The sequence below is a fragment of the Callithrix jacchus genome, chromosome 7 (assembly GCF_049354715.1).
Source record: "Callithrix jacchus isolate 240 chromosome 7, calJac240_pri, whole genome shotgun sequence".
In the NCBI taxonomy this organism is placed as follows: Eukaryota; Metazoa; Chordata; class Mammalia; order Primates; family Cebidae; genus Callithrix; species Callithrix jacchus.
Window position 1 is genome coordinate 135,598,168 of NC_133508.1, and position 21,977 is coordinate 135,620,144.

The 21,977-nt window shown below is 34.6% G+C and overlaps 1 protein-coding gene across 4 annotated transcripts in view; it reads right to left on the reverse strand.

Annotated features, from left to right (window-relative positions):
• DPYD (dihydropyrimidine dehydrogenase) overlaps window positions 1-21,977 on the reverse strand; it is an 895,784-nt gene that overhangs the window by 589,798 nt on the left and 284,009 nt on the right. For all 4 annotated transcript variants that reach the window (XR_008473049.2, XM_035252229.3, XM_054236576.2 and 1 more), the window contains one exon: window positions 17,200-17,287. Coding sequence is in view for 3 of the 4 variants with exons in the window: in XM_035252229.3 (XP_035108120.1) it covers window positions 17,200-17,287 (88 nt within the window). In the remaining variant the exon portion in view is untranslated. The remainder of the gene's footprint in view (window positions 1-17,199; window positions 17,288-21,977) is intronic.

A 21,977-nucleotide genomic window follows, 5' to 3' on the forward strand; every position in this document is an offset into this window, starting at 1 on the left:
AAATTCATAGATTTGTTGCTTAATATGTAGAGTTTCAGTTTTGCAAAATGAAAAGAGTTCTGTGGATGAACAGTGCTGATGGTAGCACAAAAATGTGAACGTACGGTTCACTATGTGCCACTAGGCTGTCCACTTGAAAATGGTGAAAGCGGTATATTTTATACTATGTGTATTTTACCACAATTTTTAAAAAGAATTCATTTAAAATATTTTTAAGAAAACATAAATAAATTTTTAAATGATTATTTAAACTCTGCCAATTTAACATACTAGCCAAGAGTAGGGCTTTGGTTTCAGATAAACCTCAGTTAAATCCAGGTTCTAGTAATTGAGAAGGTTACTTAACATCTGTTAGACACCATTTACATAAATGTGAAATAGAGATATCAATAATACCAATCCAAAATTACTTTGTGAGAATTAAACATGACTTTGAACAGAACTTCAATAAATGTAGCTACTCTATTTATTATATTTCTACGCACAAAATTCTTCTTTTTAAAATGCATTAGTTTCATTACTTTCCCAAGTATATCATAATGTCATTAATTTTTTTTGCAATGTATAATTGCTATAACACTGGTAGGTATATTGCAGAAGCCTAAAAATGCACTGTAAAATGTTATCAACCAACAGTAGCACTAAAGGAATAAGAGAAGTTGAAAAACACCTGATTGTGATACAATCTCCATAAAAGACAAAAGAAAGGCTATTTATTCCAGTAAAATGGAAACGTAACCAAAAAAAAAATTAAATAGCAGTCAGTTTTAAACTATATTATTCTAGGAATGATAAATTTATCACTAAAGATAAGACTCAACAGACAAAACTGCCAAGTAATTTTGTTAAAAAAAAAAGAATAGAAACACAAATAAGACCTTAAAGATCCAAAGAAGCAATTTTCCAATTAAATGTGACTTTATTCTCATAATTGATGTATTAATATTATCTTTGACTGATTAACCCAAATATCAGTATCTTGTTTTCCAAATTTAACTTATGAATTTAGAGTTGGATGCACAATTTATCTCAGTAACACAAGCAAAATGAACATCTGTTAACTTTCTGTCATGTAAGTTTGTGTATGGTGGGTGTGGGTGTGAATAGAGCCTCTGATGTGTAATGTTCTTTCCATCTGCACACCAGGTGGCACTGCATGGTTAATCAGAATATGATAACACACATCAAGATTCCTTACATATTTGGAGATAAGAAAGTAAATACATCAAAACATTGTCTTAAAAAACTTTTTTCTTAGATATTCACACTATAAATGCTTAATAATACATTTTAAGAGTTTATGTTTCTGACTCCACATTGTAATCATTTTTGCAGTATTGTTTTTCCCATATATTAATTCCTGACATAACTTACAATAATACTAATTAATATGAGTTTAAGAAAGAGAAAAAGTATTATAACCAAACTAGATTCTATTTGGGAAGTTGGGAACTGTTTTGGACACCCTTAAACCATTCAAAGGCAAAATCTGAAGAAAAACTGATTTCATATAAATTTCAATTGCATTGCTTCTAAAATAGATATGTTACTTAAAATATTTAATGCAGTCCCTTAAAAACTTTGGTCTTGTTTTAAAGCATACAGGTGTTAAGCATTTAAAGTCAAAAAAGCTCTTTAAATTACAAAGAAAAAGATTATTAGATCACTTTATCTAATCCTGCTAACCAAAGATGGCATAGCTTAATTTGTATAAATAGAAAATAATAAATCATAAAACACAAATTATCCTCCAGAATTTCACATTTCCATACTTTGGTAAAATCATTCTAGAAAGAAATATATATCACATATGTAGAAACATGCCTAGTTTCCTCCAACTTGTATCAATCCTTGCCATTTCCACACCATTTTTCATGTCTCTTACTAACTCCTCTTTCCTTGTGTGTATGTCTTCCTCATTTCACAAAACTTTACAGGTATTCGCAAAGGGGTAAGATAAGAACTGTGTGGTTTGCAGTGTGGAAATAGCTATCTAACAGTATGTCTCCTAGCTCTAATTGAAACCACTGTGTACTGTGCACATGGTTACAATGTAGTTTTGAATTCTCCACATTCAGCTTTATCAAATTATCAGGGGGCAGAGATGAAGGGTGTTGTACTGTGATGTTCCAAAAGTCTTCTTGACAATATCCATTATCTCAGTAACTTTTAATTTAGTTAACTATCCTAAAATTTATCCTTCAGCATCAATATTCTACCTCTGGAGGACAATGCAGAACTATAGTATAATTAACAAATGAAAAACAAAACGAAACATCATGATGCTCCTAAGGACAAAAGTCATACACTGAAGCCCTAATCTCAAATGTGATGGTATTTGGAGAAGGGGCCTCTGGGATGTAATTAGTTTTAGTAAAATTCATAAATGTGGGGCCCCCATCATGGGATCAGTGCCCTTACAGAAAGAAAAAGAAACATCAGAGGTCTTTCTCTTTCCATGCAGATAAATTAAGGAAAGGCCATGGGAACATACAAGGAAAAGGCAGACATCTTCAATGCAGGAAGAGGGCCTTCACCAGAACTCAGCCATGTTGGTATTCTGATCTCAGACTTCCAGCCTCCAGAATTGTGAGAAATGTTTGTTATTGAAGCCACCTATATTTTTTTGGCATAGCAGTCTAACAAGACTAAGACAATACCTGTAACATATGTCCAATAATATTCCCTTCCAGGTACAAATGATAATTACTTCCCACAAAAAATGTAACTGGCAGCCACAAACAGCAGTTGAAAGACAACATTTTGGTCAGTTCAGTAATTTCCAGTTCTCTTACCAACTTCTCTTTAAGAGTTAATTAAACCATTGGGAACTACTAAAAGAAAATTAATGCTTAACGATGAAAAGAACTGCTTAATTCTTTTTAAAAAAGGAATTATTTTACTTCTTTAATTTAGGTAACTACCATAAGTAAAATATATCTTTATTCCACGAAATATATAGAGAGATTTAATAAAAATTCCTCCATGTCTTCATCCAAAGAAATGCAAAGAAGATAAATACAAAGAAGGTAAATGCAAAGAAGATAAAATATTTTAAAATAAAGTTTGATTTTTATAAAAGGTTTCTTAAAACAAAAAGAATATAAGCTATAGAATGTAAAAATAACCATATTAATGAATTATCTCCTTTTTTATTATAATATGGAAGAAATAGACATAGTGAGTTAATAGGGTTAATTAGAGTTAATCATTAATCAATACTTCAACAGATATTTGTTGATCATCTATAATATTTAGAGACTTCTATCAGTAGAAATAAGAAAGATTTCTTTATATCATCATCTTCATCATAAAATACTCATTAAGCACCCTAGTGAGTGCTACCACTAAAAATTAATGCAAAATACTTGAAAAAATTTCTCATATTCAGCACAGTAATGTAATACTTGACATAATTAAAAGGCATCAAAGAATAACTTAAGAATGTAAAAATCACAAGCATTTCTATACACCAATAACAGAATAACAGAAAGCCAAATCATGAGCAAACTCCCATTCATAATTACTACAAAGAGAATAAAACACCTAGAAATACAACTAACAAAGGATGTAAAAGATCACTTCAAGGAGAACTACAAACCATTGCTCAAGGAAATAAGAGAGGACACAAACAGATGAAAAAACATTCCATGCTCATGGTTAGAAAGAATCAATATCATGAAAATGGCCATACTACCCAAAGTAATTTATAGATTCAATGCTATCCACATGAAGCTACCAATTACCTTCTTCACAGAACTGAAAAAAACCACCTTAAACTTCATATGGAACCAAAAGAGAGCCTGCATAGCCAAGACAATCCTAAGCAAAAAGGACAAAGCTGGAGGCATCATGCTACCTGACTTCAAACTATACTACAAGGCCACAGTAATCAAAACAGCATGGTACTGGTACCAAAACAGAGATATAGACCAATAGAACAGAACAGAGGCCCTGGAAGCAATGCCACACATCTAAAACCATCTGATCTTTGAAACCTGACAAAAACAAGCAATGGGGAAATGATTCTCTGTTTAATAAATGGTGTTGGGAAAACTGGCTAACAGTGTAAAGTGTGCATAAAGCAGAAACCGAACCCCTTTTGGACACCTTACACTAAAATTGACTCCAGATGGATTAAAGACTTAAACATAAGACCTAACACCATAAAAACCCTAGAAGAAAACCTAGGCAAAACCATTCAGGACATAGGCATAGGCAAGGACTTCATGAATAAAACACCAAAAACATTGGCAAAAAAAGCCAAAATAGACAAATGGGATCTAATTAAACTCTAGAGCTTCTGTAAAGAAAAAGAAACAATCATTAGAGCAAACCAGCTACCAACAGAATGGGAAAAAAATTTTGCAATCTACCCATCTGACAAAGAGCCTATTTCCAGAATCTACAAAGAACTAAAACAGATTTACAAGACAAAACAAACAAACCCAAGCAAAAGTGGGTAAAAGATATGAACAGACACTTTTCAAAAGAAGACATATATGAGGCCAACAAACATATGAAAAAATGCTCATCATCACTGGTCATTAGAGAATGCAAATCAAAACCACAGTGAAATACCATCTCACACCAGTTAGAATGGCGATCATTAAATAATCTGGAGACAACAGATGCTGGAAAGGATGTGGAGAAATAAGAACACTTTTACACTGTTGGTGGGAGTGTAAACTAGTTCAACCATTGTGGAAGACAGTGTGGTGCTTCCTCAAGGACCTAGAAATAGAAATTCCATTTGATCCAGCAATCCCATTACTGGGTATATATCCAAAGGATTATAAATTATTCTATTACAAAGACACATGCACACGTATGTTCACAGCAGTACTGTTTACAATAGCAAAGACCTGGAAGCAACTCAAATGTCCATCAACAATAGACTGGACAAGGACAATGTGGCACATATACACCATGGAATACTATGCAGCCAGAAAAAATGATGAGCTTGTGTCCTTTGTAGGGACATGGATGAATCTGGAGACCATCATTCTCAGCAAACTAACCCAAGAACAAAAAATGAAACATCACAAGTTCTCACTCATAGGCAGGTGTTGAACAGTAAGAACACATGGACACAGGGAGGGGAACGTTACACACTGAGGTCTATTGTGGGGGCTAGTGGAGGGACAGCATGGGGTGGGGGGTTCGGGAGGGATAACATGGGGAGAAATGTCAGATATGGTATGGGTGATGGGGGGATGGAGGCAGAAAATCACACTGGCATGTAAGTACCTATGCAACAATCCTGCATGGTCTGCTCATGTATACCAGAACCTAAAGTACAATTAAAAAAAAAAGAAGAAAAAGAGAAAAAATAAAGAATTAGCATTTGAAAATTGAAAAAAAAAAGATAAAAGAGGATGCTTAGAAAGATCCATGAATTTTAAGCAGTGATCAAGTATAATCTCAAAGTTTCTCAACAAGTTATTACATTGCTTTTCATCGCTTCCATAGTTTCTTTTTTCTTCTTTTTCCAATTATTTTAATTCAAAAAACTTTCTTGATGTTGTACTATGTGTTAATAAATGTACTATAATCACAGAATTCATGGATAAAAACCGATACCAACTCTCATAAATGTTGAGTATACTGTGCTTGTGTTGGGGGCAGGGGAGGGATATATGCCCAGCACCACCAAAAATAACCATAGGAAAACTAGATTCTCTACTGTAAATGACATATATTTCATTATATATCAACACAGAATAAACTTTTTTTTTCTTTTCTATTTTTTTTGAGACAGGGCCTAACTCTGTCACCCAGGCTAGAGTACAGTGGCACTATCTCACCTACCTGCAACTTCCCCTTCCCAGGTTCAAGCCATGTTCAAGCCTCCTGAGTCAGTGAGACTACAGGTATGTGCCACCACACCCAGTTATTTTTTGTAGACATGGGGTTTTACCATGTTGCTCAGGCTGATTTCAAACGCCTGAGCCCAAATCATTCACGGAGCCTTCCCAAAGTGCTGGGATTACAGACATGTATTATCGTGCCCAGCCTGCAGAATAAGGTCTCTATTGAATATGAAAGTCTAATGAATGAAGTGGTATTAAGATGAATATTCTAAATATTGTTTTAGCATACAGAGACAGACTAAAGAATTTTCTTAGTAAAGATGAGTATAAGCAAGGTATAATGGTAGAAAAGTACACTTTCTTAGGAATAGCTGGATACTTAATGGTGGGAGAGGTCTACCAAGTGGTGGATATTGTTAAAGGAGTAGATTTAGACAGCTATTGTATCCTGTTGGAAGTGAAAGTAAGGTAGTTGTAGTGCTGTCCACTCCACTACAATCTCTAATAATACGTTACTCTAATGAATGCCACAAATATTTGTATCCACTACAAATATTTATATCCACTACAAATATTTGTGACATTCATTAGAGTAACATATTATTAGAGGAAGCAGAATTTTGGGTGACAATGGTAATCACCACAGGGACTAGCATTACTTTTGTTGGCATGATTAACATCATCTCCCATAATCAAACTATTTAGGAATCAGTGGCAGTTTGGTGAGCTTGTGATCAGAACAAGGAGATTCACAGATCTTTAAAATGGACTTCTCTGTATGTCTTATGACCTGGTCTCAAAGAATTCAAGGTCCATTGATTTGGGTGCCTTAAAAGAGACCCTGTCAATATTTCTGCAGGTTCCTTTTCTTCCTCAGTAATTCTAAAGATGACCAGCCCCACTGCCTGCCTCTGCAGATTAATATGTGCTTTCTATAGATATGCTAATATGATCAAAGAATAAAGTGCCCTACATCTATTTTATCTCCTTCTGGGGCTTTGCATGAACCCATTAAGTAATGATTTAATGAACTCTCAGCTGGAATTCTATTTCCCTCATTTCCAAATTCTTGGGAGCCATTTTACAATTATACCCAAGTACTTACAAATGACATTAGATTAAACAGTATTACAAATAAAAAAAAAGTGGATAGGCAAAATACTCAAGATTTGCTTTTTGCTTACAATTAAGTCATTTATTTTAAAAAATAATCTAATCATAGTTGTGGATAGTGACTAAACAATTTCCATTTTTATCTGGGAACAGAAGTAAAGAAAGTGGTCTAAAAACTTTGTTGCATTTTCCTCTAAATAAACAGAAAATATACACAACTATATACAATTTAGAAATTTCTGATTAAGAGGCCAATTAAGAATAATTTTTATAGAGAAGAATTCTGGCTTTAAGAAGGCAGGAGAGATTTAATTAAGGCTACTATGTAGCAAATTTAATACGACAATCTCTCAATGGATTTTCTTAATTGTAATTATCTCTTCTTTGTCTATTATAATATTTGAGAATCTTCACATTTAAAAAAAAATCTTTTCTGATGGTAACTAAAGAAAAATCAATTTGTAATAACAATTAGAAAAATGAGGCTAAATATCAAGACTAATTCTTCTTGAGTATGAGCTTGCCCTGTTCAAGAATCCTAAGTGAGATGCTGAAATGTAGAAATTCATGTTGGCTTTGAATTCCAATTGAAGTATGGATATTTGCACTTGTTTTTTTTTTAACTTTCTTTATAAAATGCATTTTCTATGCTTTAGTTGCAATTTACTTCTTTTCTTTTACCTTTGATAGTCTTAATTTTCTTATCCATAAATGAGTGTTACGAATATCAACCTCAAGAGCCATTTTAAGAGTTAATAGAACAGATCATGTTAAGAATTGAGCATGGAGTAATAGTCACTATAACTGCTATTATTTCCAATATCAGCACTGCTAATATCACTATTCATACTTGTTTATTTCATTAATAGTATAATACTGAAATTATAATCATGTAAAATGTATTTACCCCTGGGTTTGGGCAATGTTATAATACTCCAAAATTGCCAATTTTTTTAAAACATCCTATAAATTTACTTAATTTTGGTAAACAGTCAAAACAGTTGCATTTTAAAATCAATATTTAAAAATACTTGTAAAGTTCCTACTATGTGCCAGCTACTTTGCTAGGCACCAAAGTAGGACCTACTGCACCATTTGACATTAGGCATCTGTCAATGAAGAAGGTAGATAGAATCTACAGCCTTTAAGCAGCTTAACTTCTGGTGGTGGAACAAACATGTAACTAGCAAATTATAATAAAGGGGGTGAAAAAGTGCTATGCTACATAAAAAGTCCACTCTGAAACATGTAGAAAGGGAGCAGGTACATAATGGTTTGTGTGGGGTGGGGAGTGAGAAAGAGGGTTCACTGATCCTGGCTACAGTATGAAGGTAGGGAGTAGATCATCACAAGTAAAATAATTGTATCAATTTCAGAAAGAGAAACAGAAATGGGCTCCTTTAAAACAATGACCAAGGGTCCATCGCTTCAGTCACCCATAACAGTGGTTCTTAAACCTGACTCTAGAATAAAATTACCCACAGAACTTTACAAAAAACGCAACTATACCCATGACCAGCCAGTCCACCCTACTGCATCCCACTCCTGAAACTGTGCAATATGGCTGTTCTTTTTGAATGTCTTGATATTTCTGACTAAATTTAAAACGAAGCTAGGCACTGAATTCAGATTTCTTTATTGTTTTTTAATTCTTAGCACAGTGTTTTGGACAATGATTGCAGTCATTCAATACTTGTTTAACTCACTAATAGCTACCTATTGATAGGTGTTGAGTATACCATGAAAAAAAGGTGATTAGTACATCAGGGTCCTTACATTATATAGCATTGGCTATCAAACTTTAACAAGAGCCACATTTAAAAACCACGTATTATTGGTATATAGGAATGCTTTGCATGAGTGATTTTTGCACATTGAGCTTGTATCCTGAGAATTAGCTGAAGTTGCTTATCATCTTAAGGAGATTTTGGGCTGAGATGATGGGGTCTTCTGCAAATAGCCACAATTTGACTTCCTATATTTCCAATTGAGTGTTTATTTCTTTTTCTGCAAATAGAGACATTTTGACTTCCTATTTTTTTAAACTGAATACCCTTTATTTCATTTTCTTGCCTGAATGCTCTGGCTAGAACTTCCAATACTATGTTGAATAGGAATGGTGAGAGAGGGCATCCTTATCTTGTGCTGGTTCTCAAAGGGAGTGCTTCCAGGTTTTGCCCATTCAGTATAATATTGGCTGTGGGTTTGTCATAAATAGCTCTTATTATTTTGAGATACGTTCCATTCATACCTAGTTTATTGAGGGTTTTCAGCATAAAGGGCTGTTGAATTTTCTTGAAGGCCTTCTCTGCATCTGTTCAGATAATCATGTGGTTTTGGTCTTTGGTTCTGTTTATGTGATGGATTACCTTTACAGATTTGCATATGTTGAACCAGCCTTGCATCCCCAGGATGAAGTCTACTTGATTGTGATGGATAAGCTTTTTGATGTGCCGTTTGCATTCAGTTTGCCATTATTTTATTGAAGACTTTTGCATTGATGTTCATCATGGATACTGGCCTGAAATTTTCTTTTTTAGTTGTATCTCTGCCAGGTTTTGATTTAAGGATGATGTTGGTCTCATAAAATGATTTAGGGATTCCCTCTTTTTGTATTGTTTGGAATAATTTCAAAAGAAATGGTACAAGCTCCTCTTTCTACATCTGGTAGAATTTGGCTGTGAACCCATCTGGACATGGATTTTTTTTTGATTGGTAGGCTATTAATTTCTGCCTCTACTAACAGACAAACAGCTAAATCATAAGCAAACTCCCATTCACAATTGCTACAAAGAGAATAAGTACCTACAAATACAACTAACAAAGGACGTGAAGGACGTCTGCAAGGAGAACTATAAACCACTGCTCAAGGAAATAAGAGAGGACACAAACAGATGGTAAAACATTCTGTGCTCATGGTTAGGAAGAATCAATATAATGAAAATGGCCATACTGACCAAGGTAATTTAAAGGTTCAATGCTATCCCCATCAAACTATCATTGACCTTCACAGAACTGGAAAAAAAAACACCTTAAACTTCACATGAAACCAAAAAAGAGCCCGCATAGCCAAGATAATCCTAAGCAAAAAGAACAAGCTGGAGGCATCATGCTACCTGACTTCAAACTATACTACAAGGCTACAGTAATCAACACAGCATGGTACTGGTACCAAAACAGAGATATAGACCAATGGCACAGAACAGAGGCCTCAGAAGTAACACCACATATCTACAACCATCTGATCTTTGACAAACATGACAAAAACAAGCAATGGGGAAAGGATTCCCTGTTTAATAAATGGTGTTGGGAAAACTGGCTAGCCATGTGCAGAAAGCTGAAACTGGACCCCTTCCTTCCACCTTATACAAAAAATTAACTCCAGATGGATTAAATATTTAAACCTAAGGCCTAACATCATAAAAACCCTAGAAGTAAACATAGGCAATACCATTCAAGACACAGGCATAGACAAGGACTTCATGACTAAAACACCAAAAGCAATGGCAAAAAAAGCCAAAATAAACAAATGGGATCTAATTAAACAAGAGCTTCTGCACAGCAAAAGAAACAATCATTAGAACAAACTGGCAACCAACAGAATCGGAAAAAATTTTTGCAAGCTACCCATCTGACAAAGGGCTAATATCCAGAATCTACAAAGAACTAAAACAAATACACAAGAAAAAAACAACCCCATCAAAAAGTGGGCAAAAGATATGAACAGTCATTTTTGAAAAGAAGACATGTATGCAGCCAACAAACTTATGAAAAAATGCTCATCATCTCTGGTCATTAGAGAAATGCAAATCAAAACCACATTGAGATACCATCTCATGCCAGTTAGAATGGCGATCATTTAAAAATCTGGACACAAAAGATGCTGGATAGGATGTGGAGAAGTAGGAATGCTTTTAAACTGTTGGTGGGAGTGTAAATTAGTTCAACTACTGTGGAAGACAGTGTGGCAATTCCTCAAGGATCTAGAAATAGAAATACCATTTTACCCAGCAATCCTATTTGGGTATATACCCAAAGGATTATAAATCAATCTATTATAAAGACACATGCACATGTATGCTCACTGCAGCAATTTTTACAATAGCAAAGACGTGGAACCAACCCAAATGCCCATCAAAGATGGACTGGATAAGGAAAATGTAGCACATATACACCATGGTATACTACACAGTCATAAAAAAAGATGAGATCATGTCCTTTGCAGGGACATGGATGATCTGGAAACCATCATTCTAGGCAAACTGACACAAGAACAGAAAACCAAACACCACATGTTTTCACTCATAAGTGGGTGTTGAACAATGAAAACACATGGACACAGGGAGGGGAACATTCCACACTGGGGTCTGTTGGGAGGTGGGGGGCTAGAGGAGGCATAGCTGGGGGTGGGGAGATTGGGGATGGATAACATTAGGAGAAATACCTTATGTAGGTGACAGGAGGATGGAGGCAGCAAATCACCACAGCATGTGTATATCTATGTAACAATCCTGCAAGATCTGCAAATGTATCCCAGAACTTAAAGTTAAATTAAAAAATACATGCACAGTATTTTAATGTAGTGTGCATGTGCAAGCACACACATCAAAAACAAAAATATAGAGCTGAAAAAACATTTTTCACAAAATAACCTTTGCCTTAACCATGGCCAACATACTTTAATACTTCCTATTCTATCATTTTCTGGTTATTTTCATAAAATAAAAAGGAAGAAACAATGGTTGTAACCTATTATGTCAATTTCAATACCAAATAAAGAGAATCATCCAATATTTTTTAAGAGTGTTGTATAGCAGATGTTCCAATTCTACTTCTGAACATTGTCGATCACATGCTGTCCAGGTGCTTTGATTTCAATAAAAATTCCAACATTTTAGAGTCTTTAAAAAAGACTAAATTATTGTGAAGATAACAACCGAATTTTGAATAAGACATAGGGCTTTATCTCAGTACTTAGAAGAAATTAAACTTCTTCTGACAAAAGAGATGTTAAGTCTCTAGAAGTAACAATGATATATATTCAATGAGATAATTTCCTTAATGGACTCTGGTAGCATTAGGGGAAACTCTAAAAGTGAGGGATTTTGCGCAATCAGTATCGCACACAACAGAAAAAACTGGAAATATGTGAACAAACTTATGATAATACAATGAGCTTAATGAACTATCCTTACTAAGTCAGAGTTAATTAAAAATATTTTTTCTTTAACACAATCTAACATAGAATAAGATGGTGGTTATAAATAACAAGATCAATAACTATGGTGTTTCCAACTACAGAGAGAGAAAGCATCTCCATCTTTTAAAACTACCTATGTCCTCTCTGATTTCGTTGAGCAGTGGTTTGTAGTTCTCCTTGAAGAGGTCCCTTACGTTCCTTGTGAGTTGTATTCCAAGGTATTTTATTCTTTTTGTAGCAATTGTGAATGGCAGTTCATTCTTGATTTGGCTTTCTTTAAGTCTGTTATTGGTGTAGATGAATGCTGGTGATTTTTACACATTGATTTTATAACGAAATCAGAGAGGACACAAACAGATGGAGAAACATTCCATGTTCATGGTTAGGAAGAATTAATATCGTGAAAATGGCTATACTGCCCAAAGTAATTTACAGAATCAATGCTATCCCCATCAAGCTACCATTGACTTTCTTCACAGAACTGGAAAAAACCACCATGAACTTCATATGGAACCAAAAGAGAGCCCACATAGCCAAGTCAATTCTAAGCAAAAAGAACACAGCGGGGGGCATCACACTACTGGACTTCAAACTATACTACAAGGCTACAGTAATCAAAACAGCATGGTACTGGTACCAAAACAGAGATGTAGACCAATGTAACAAAACAGAGGCATTGGAGGCAACAACATATCCACAACCATACAATCTTTGATAAACCTGACAAAAACAAGCAATGGGGAAAGGATTCCCTGTTTAACAAACGGTGTTGGGAAAACTGGCTAGCAATGTGCAGAAAGCAGAAACTGGACCCCTTCCTGGCCCCTTACACTAAGATTAACTCCAGATGGATTAAAGACTTAAACATAAGACCTGGCACCATAAAAACCCTAGAAGGAAATCTAGGCAAAACTATCCAGGACATAGGAGTAGGCAAGGACTTCATGAACAAAACACCAAAAGCATTGACAACAAAAGCCAAAATAGACAAATGGGACCTAATCAAACTCCACAGCTTCTGCAAGGCAAAAGAAACAGTCACTAGAGTGAATCGGCAACCAACAGAATGGGAAAAAATTTTTGCAATCTACCCATCTGACAAAGGGCTGATATCCAGAATTTACAAAGAACTCAAACAGATTTACAGGAAAAAAACAAACAAGCCCATTCAAAAGTGGGCAAAGGATATGAACAGACACTTTACGAAAGAAGACATATATGAGGCCAACAATCATATGAAAAAATGCTCATCGTCACTGGTCATCAGAGAGATGCAAATCAAAACAACATTGAGATACCATCTCACGCCAGTTAGAATGGCGATCATTAAAAAATCTGGAGACAACAGATGCTGGAGAGGATGTGGAGAAATAAGAACACTTTTACACTGTTGGTGGGAGTGTAAATTAGTTCAACCATTGTGGAAGACAGTGTGGCGATTCCTCAAGGCCTTAGAAATAGAAATTCCATTTGACCCAGCAATCCCATTACTGGGTATATATCCAAAAGACTATAAATCGTTCTACTATAAGGACACATGTACACGAATGTTCATTGCAGCACTGTTTACAATAGCAAAGACCTGGAATCAACCCAAATGCCCATTGATAATAGACTGGATTGGAAAAATGTGGAACATATACACCATGGAATATTATGCAGCAATCAGAAATGATGAGTTTGTGTCGTTTGTAGGGACATGGATGAATCTGGAGAACATCATCCTCAGAAAACTGACACAAGAACAGAAAATGAAACACCACATATTCTCACTTATAGGCGGGTGATGAAAAATGAGAACACATGGACACAGGGAGGGGAGTACTAAACACTGGGTCTATTGGGGGGAAAAGGGGAGGGCCAGTGGAAGGGGGAGGTGGGGAGGGATAGCCTGGGGAGAAATGCCAAATGTGGGTGAAGGAGAGAAAGAAAGCAAAACACACTGCCATGTGTGTACCTACGCACTGTCTTGCATGTTCTGCTCATGTACCCCAAAACCTAAAATGCAATAAAAAATTAAAAAAAAATAAATAAAACTACCTATGTAACCAACATGTATGCACTAAGTACTAAGTGTTTTCTTTTCTACTAAGTGCTTTACTGATCTCCTGTATAAAATACTAATGATGATGCACACCTGTAACAGAGACTTTTACTTCTCTCCTCTCTCAATATCTATTATTCCTTTACCCTATAATACTAGATGTTTGATGGGGATTATGTCTACCCAACAAAAGGCAATACTTCCCAGAATCCTCTGCTGTTGGCAGGCTTACAAAGTCAGGTTACAGACAGTGAGATAAAAGCAGAAGTGATTTGTGTAACTTCTGGCTCATAAACATAAAAGGGAAGGAGCTACTTCTCTTTCCCATTTCTATTAGTATGAATGTGAACATGGTAACCACCACAGTTCAAAGACGGAATTCAGGTTTGAAAATGGCTTACACTGTCGGATGAGAAAGAACTAAATGTATATATTGTTTTACCCTCTATTGTTTTCTGAAAGTGCCCAAACCTATATCCTAAATAATATGGAATTCCTATTCTATATTTTCTCCTCCAAAATTGGTGAGAAGGGGGAGATAAAATAAGTGAGTGAAATTTAATTACAATATGGAAGCAAAGTTAACAAAAGCATGTAAGGTTGTGTGGCTGTCCAAGTAACCAACAGTTACATGGTAATACAAAGGTCATAAATTCCCAAGTCGACAATCCTGAGTGTCAAACATTTCCTAGAGAATGTGGCTACTTGTCTTCACAGACTGAAGCTTTTCTTTTTGACATGTTGCAACTTTTTTGTGTATGGTACATACAAAGTACTAAAATACGGTATAACTGCATTCCTCACATCACTACACCACAATGTCAGAGATTCACTTCTCAGCATGTAAATGCACAGCACATAAATATGAAAGGACTTTACATTCTAAATGCTGTATACATAACTCAGAGCAGAGTCAAATGGAGACAACTGTATTGTGAACCAGTATAGCCCTGACAAATAATATATTTAAGGGGACTTAATAGATAAAATACAATAAAAAAGCTGAAACACAATCGATTATTTCAGTTAGAAGGTGTTTGATGGTTATAACTACTCAGAGTAATGAACAATTTAATTATTCTAAATTTTTGGAACAATTTGCTTCTTATGCAATTAATTTGAATACTTCAATATATTGTTTATTTTATTGGTCCATATTTCTTCAGATTCTTTACAAAGTTCTACAGATACATGTATTAGTAATTATATTAGTATATACTCATATAATGAGAAATATATCTTTTAGTACAATGGTGAATTTCAAATAGTCATTTGAAACATTATCAGTATTGCAGACCTAAAGCCTGATGAAATTCTCCACTTGTTATTGACCAAGCATTTTTGATCATGTGTTTACTGACAGTAATTGGAATGTGCTGATCTAACATTGCTGGTATTAGCAGAATATACGTTATAGCCACTTGCCCAATTTCTGTACATTAAATTCTCAATACAAATGTAATGTTGAAAAGTAAAGCTAAAATCAAATATAGTATGTCTAAAAACAGAAAGCAGGAAAAATATCAGATCTTTCCTCCTTCCTACTTTTGATATACACAATAATGATAACATTGAAATGAAGATCATATAAACAGATACTAATGAAAATGGCACCCAAAATTTTCTGAAAGGAAGGAGGTTCAGCGGAGACGTTTAGGAGCTAGAAGACAGTGGAAATTTATATTGCTTTCCATAACTTTTCACCTAAATAAAGGAGCTGGCAGAGATGGGCTTAGACATGATTCTGATAAGAAAAATTTAGTAGACAAGCATTAGTGATGACTGCACTCACTCCAGAAACACAATGAGAAAGGACAGCTGCAAAAACAAACATTACTCAGTGTGTGATCACTTAAAGAGATGATATTATTTAGATCTTCATATTCTAAAAGTGTGAAATGCTGAAGACAAAGGAAAATATATAATGATCGGCTTATATGAAAAATAAATAACAATTTAACATGGCAATCCCCAACCTTTTGGGCACCAAAGACCACTTTCATGGAACACAATTTTTCCATGGACCAAGTCAGAGAAGGGATGGTATCAGGATGAAACTGTTCCACCTCAGATCATCAGTCATTAGTTGCAGATTCTCATAAAGAGCATGCAACCTAGATCCCTCACATGCAATTCACAATAGAGTTTGCACTCCTATGAGAATGTAATGCCATTAGATTCCAATCTAATCTAATGCTGATCTGACAGGAGGCAGCTTAGGCAGTAATGTTCCCTTGCCCACTACTCACCTCCTGTGTGGCCAGGTTCCTAACAGGCCACAGACTAGTACTAGTTCATGGCCTCAAGCTTGGGGATCCCTGATTTAATATACTCAATTTATATGTCATAATTGTCCATAGTACAATCACATGAGAGAATGAACATGACATTCATGAGGAAAAGACTAAGTCAAATCAACTTATTTGTTCTCTCTGGTCTTTCAGTAAACACTAAGTGGAAGAAAAATGGTAGAAAACTCATTTGCCATAACATATTTAGGTAAAATATGAGAAAACAGTATACGCTGAGTGCCTCAGGAGTGATACACTGTCTATGGGACTGACTTTCAGAACACTGATGAAACATTAAAAAAATTCAACTAAATAGGAAAAGTCTTTGGAAATTTTTGAAAATTGAACAGCAAAATGGAAAGAGACAACTCTGTCCTTCATTATTACTGTAGTCAATTGTTTTACCATAAAAAGAAAGCTACAGCCTCTAGAAAGGTTCTGAGTTTCCCATGACATGACTTGAAAATATTTTCTTCCTAGTGATACTCACTGGTGACGATGGTGTGCTGATAGAATGGGAAGACAAAAAACATCTTGCCAAAATCTCTCCATAATTGAGGTGAAACAGCACGACTACTTATAAAATAGAAATTTAGTTACTTGGCCAACCATTTCTGTTATCCCCTGAACAAATATAACTTCCATCATGAAAGTTTCCGAACGCAGTCATTCTTCTGGATATTGTAAGGAAATTTTAAAAAATACTATAAATAAATATATTTAAGAGTAACTACTTACCTATTCCAATGAAAGCAGCTTTGTAGCCTTTTTCTTTCAAAGTGCTAAGAGTCATTTCATTCACTGAAAGGCTTTTACCACAAATTATCTATAAAAAACAACATTTTGAATAATGAAAATTTGACATTTGATTAATTAAAATCTTAATATGTAACATCAAAAAGAATGGAAAGTCAGCCAAAAAATTTATGAGATTAATTAAAATCTTAATATGTAACATCAAAAAGAATGGAAAGTCAGCCAAAAAATATATATTGAATATAAAACATCATATTCAATATATAGGTTTACATATACAAAATAGTATATAAATAGGACAGGAACATATTTTACTAAGGACGAAATGCAGAAGAAAAGCCAGTATCATTAAAATTATCAGTAAACTTCCATAGCTTGCATAATATGTTCAGAACACAATGTGGGGCATTTAAATAATAAGATGATAAATAAGACACATTTCTGGCATCAATGTACAGTCAAGTTGGGGCAAAAGATATACACAAATAAATATAAAACAGACTATGATCACCACATGTGTATGAGAGTTCATAGTCTGGGAAGATTCATTTCAGCTAACCTTAGAAGGTCGAGAATACAGAGAAGTGGGATTACAGGGCCTTTAAAAGGAAAAGACAGGATTTTGATAGGGAACATTGTCAAGGGAAGATGAACAAAGTCAGGAAGCAGAGGGTAGTCACCTCTATTAAAAGTCACAATACTTGCTCAGTTCCCAGACATGAGACAATTTTCACTTCTGAAACCTACTGACCAAAGAGGTGGCAGGGTCCCTAGGAAGAAAGACTGAAACATCCTGGCAAGTAAACACTATGATTCCCCTAGTCCTTTCCCAAAGGAAGCTGTGGTCATTTATTCACGCAACTAAGCCTTGGAAAAAGGGAAATAATCAGACATTTCAAGGAATATTAAGCACTGGTTCTTCAGTAACATTGAAGACTTAAGACTGGCGACATAAGAGTGGGTACCTATGGGGCAAGGTAAAAAATGCAGCCAGACTGAAGTCTAATTCACAGTTGGCCCACTGAAACCACAACCTGGTCAGTGATCATTCTCCTAGTCTCCAAGTACATAATTGAAATTGTTACACTTGTTAATTGAAGTAATTCCTACATTGGGTCTCTGGTCTGTGAACTAAGAGTTAAAAAGCTATCAGAGTTGAGAGGGTCCCATGAAAATATCTGAAAAATCAAGCCAAGAGAGTAAATCAAAGATAATATCCTATCCTGGGTGCAATGGGATGGGGAACAATGGTAGTGGATGGGGAGAAATGGTAGTGGTCCCTGTCATACTCTCATTTAATTCACCAGCCTGCCCCTCTGCAAACACCAGAGAATTCTGGAGGATGACTGTAAACTTCTGCAGGCTTAACTAAAGAGTAGTCCTGACTGCAGTTTCTCTTGCAGACACGATACTATTGCTAGAGAAGATTTATAAGGCCACATGTACACTGCAAGTGGCCATTGATTTGGCAAATACATACTTCTTCCATTCCAATTAGAGAAAGAGATCAGAAACAGTTCAGATTCACGAAGTAGATATGAATATTCATTTACAGTTTTGCCTCAGGGATATGTCAACTCTTTTCAGTAATAATATATGTAATCTGAAGTGATCTGGACATCCCACAGAATGTCACAGTGATTCATTACATTGATGACATCATGCAGATCAGACAGCATGAGCAAGAGGTGGTGAGTATGTTGGAGATTGTTAAGATATCTGCACTCCAGAGGGTGGAAGATGAACTCTGTAATCAGGGACTGGCCTCTTGAGTGAAGTTTAGAGATCCAGTTATCAAGTATGCGCCAGTATATCTCCTTGAAAGTAAAAGGTAAATAGCTGTATCTCACATTTCCTGCCATACAGAAGGAAGCACAATGCCTAGGAGAATTCTTTGTGTTCTGAAGGCAAAATGTTCCTAAAAACAAAGTCTCTAAGTGGAGTCACAGAAGAAGAGCAGTGTATATCCACAAAATGATAATTACAACTAACCTGCACAGTGCACCTAAGTGTAAAGTTCTCTTCTAAGTACTGAATATACTGACTCATTTAATCTCCACAGCAGCCCCATGAAGTGTTACCAGTATTTTCATTTTATAGATAATGATACTAAAGGACACGAGAGCTTACATAACCTTTATTGCAGTCACATATATAGGCTAATTTCAGAGCCAACAGACATAATTGCTGTGCTCTTACATCTCTTGAGGTTAGAGGGCAGAGCTGGCACCAGCCTCAAGGGCAAATAACAACATATTGTATGTAAAGACCTACTAAAAAGGTTGAGTTTCTGGAGTATAAAGTCCAAAGCAAGCAATGGAGCAAGAAGTTAGAGAGGAGAAGATGACTGGAACTGGATCATAGAAGGCCATGTTTTGTCTTCCTAAAATACTAATTCTGTTTTTATCTTGGCAGGTAGGGTAACTGTCAGGAAGTTTATAATAAGGGACAAACCAAGGTGAGATTAATAACTAATATTCAGAACTGTGGAATGTATCAAATGACATTAATTAAACTGAAACATTAATTAAATATGTACTATTGAAAACATTTTATAGCAAGTAATAGTATAACTATTAGTATCAGTAGAATTAGATGCTATTAAAATTTCCTAATGAGTATTCAGAGCTTTATTCTAACTTTTAAATAACAGATATTTAATTTAAAAAGAAAGAGAATTTCACTGTTTGTTTTTATGAATTAAATACCCTTCACATCAATATATAATAAAGGTTAGACATAAAAGAAAACACCAGGCCCAAAAATTCTAATAAAATATTAGCAAACTGAATAAGAATGCCATTTTCAAGGTTGAGCAGTGGAATGCCCTGCCAATGAGTTAATTAGCAGAGGTGACTCACAAAATACTTAATCTTAGGTTTACTTTATTCAGTGCCTCTGCAGGAAGATTCAAGAAAGACCTCCCAACCTTTTTGAGGTGGGTATTTGTTGGAGAAAGCGCAACAGTTTAGTTTAGTAGTGGCTTTTGTGATTTATCAAAGAGGAATAAAGGCATCCCAATCCTTCTATCACAGCAGAGTGAGGATGTCTTAGATTTTGTAACATTTAAGAAAGATGCTCAGACATTTTGCATTTCTACAGTTTGATTCTACTCTAATACACCATAGTGTGCAAATGGGGATGGAAAACGTTTGAGTTTTCCTTTCGTGTATGGAAAGCTGAAAGACAAGTATCTTGACTCCTGGTGTGAATCTACTGGGACGGAGACCAGCAAAACTTGACTTTATTATGGACAGCATTGTGGAAAGATGGAGGTTGGTCATCTATTGAGCAGCAGACTCCTGGTGGAAATGAGGACAAAGCAGTAACAAGAACATTCCACGCAGTGACAGGCACTAGGCCTCTTTCCTTTCTGTGAATGGGAACTTATTCAGATTTCCCTTTGCTAAAAGCCTGAGGCTCCAAACATTTGCCATGCAAGAAATAATCAACCTTAGAAAGAATTAGAAAAAGGTTCCTTGACAACCAAGTTAAAACTTTGCTTACATCATGCCTTGGGAAATTGAAATAAGATGTGTGTTAACTAAAACTAGAACTGCAAGACAACTATAGCTGTCAAGAACATGCCTTAAGCTGATAAGATATGAAATCTCAATGTTGTTTGTTAAATAGATGTGATCCTAGAAAAATCACATTATGGGCATTTTATTTCGTGTTTTTGTTTCTTTATTCCTGCTACTTTTGTAATATTTTCCATCTGAATTTCCTTAGATATGGATAACAGTATATATTCTACCATCCCCTAATGACTTTAGTACACATATTAGATATTTCCTACCTAAATTCAGAATAAAAATTCAATCTATTTATAGTTCACTGTAACAGTCACTACATTAGTCCTACAGTTCTGAATATAATATACCCTGAGCCAAAGCTACATCTAATAGTCTTTTAGGGATTTGATGAAAACTTTCTTTATATACTATAATATGTATTTCTATACGCAGTATCATTTATTATACAGGATAAAGGTTTACAACATTTTTGTGGAGTATAAATCTTCAATTAAATATGTGATGCCCATTATTTTTAAAATCAAATAAAAACATACATGCTTTTCACATTTTTCTAATAGAAAATGTGGTTAAATAGAACCAATATTTCCAGATACTCTAAGATAGAAAACAAAATAAAGAAATTTCAAATATTTAGCTTTCTTTAGAAATAAAAGTTATTTTATTAGCTACTAACATACATGTTTCTCTCCTTGTAGGAGAGAAATAATATGATTTTATATTTATTTTCTAATACTATTCCATATTTACAGATATTCTTGTTTCAAATAGCCATGGTAAAAAAACAAGATGTTATAAGAGGTTATCAAGAAAAAGATGATCTCTATTAGATATTTCATCTCTAACTATGAAACAGAAGTGTACAGAAATTACAAATTAAGTTAATCAATTAGAAATGACAAATATACATTTTTAAAGATTCAAAAATACAATATCTTTATTTTTTAACTTTGAAAAATTAGAATATAAAGACCATGAAACAAAAATATTTATTTTTATTTAAACTCTGAGTTGTATTACCAAAAAAAAAAAATATATATATTTAAGTGATTTGTAACACTGACACAAATATAACAGGAGATTCTGCTGAAGTCCATCTTGGCTTAAATATAATTTGTAGGGTTTTACATCAGAATTTTTGTTAAAAAATTAAGAAGTTTTCTAAAAATGCATCAGCTAAGAAGCCATTTCTCCTAAAGGAAACATAATTTGATTACACTATAA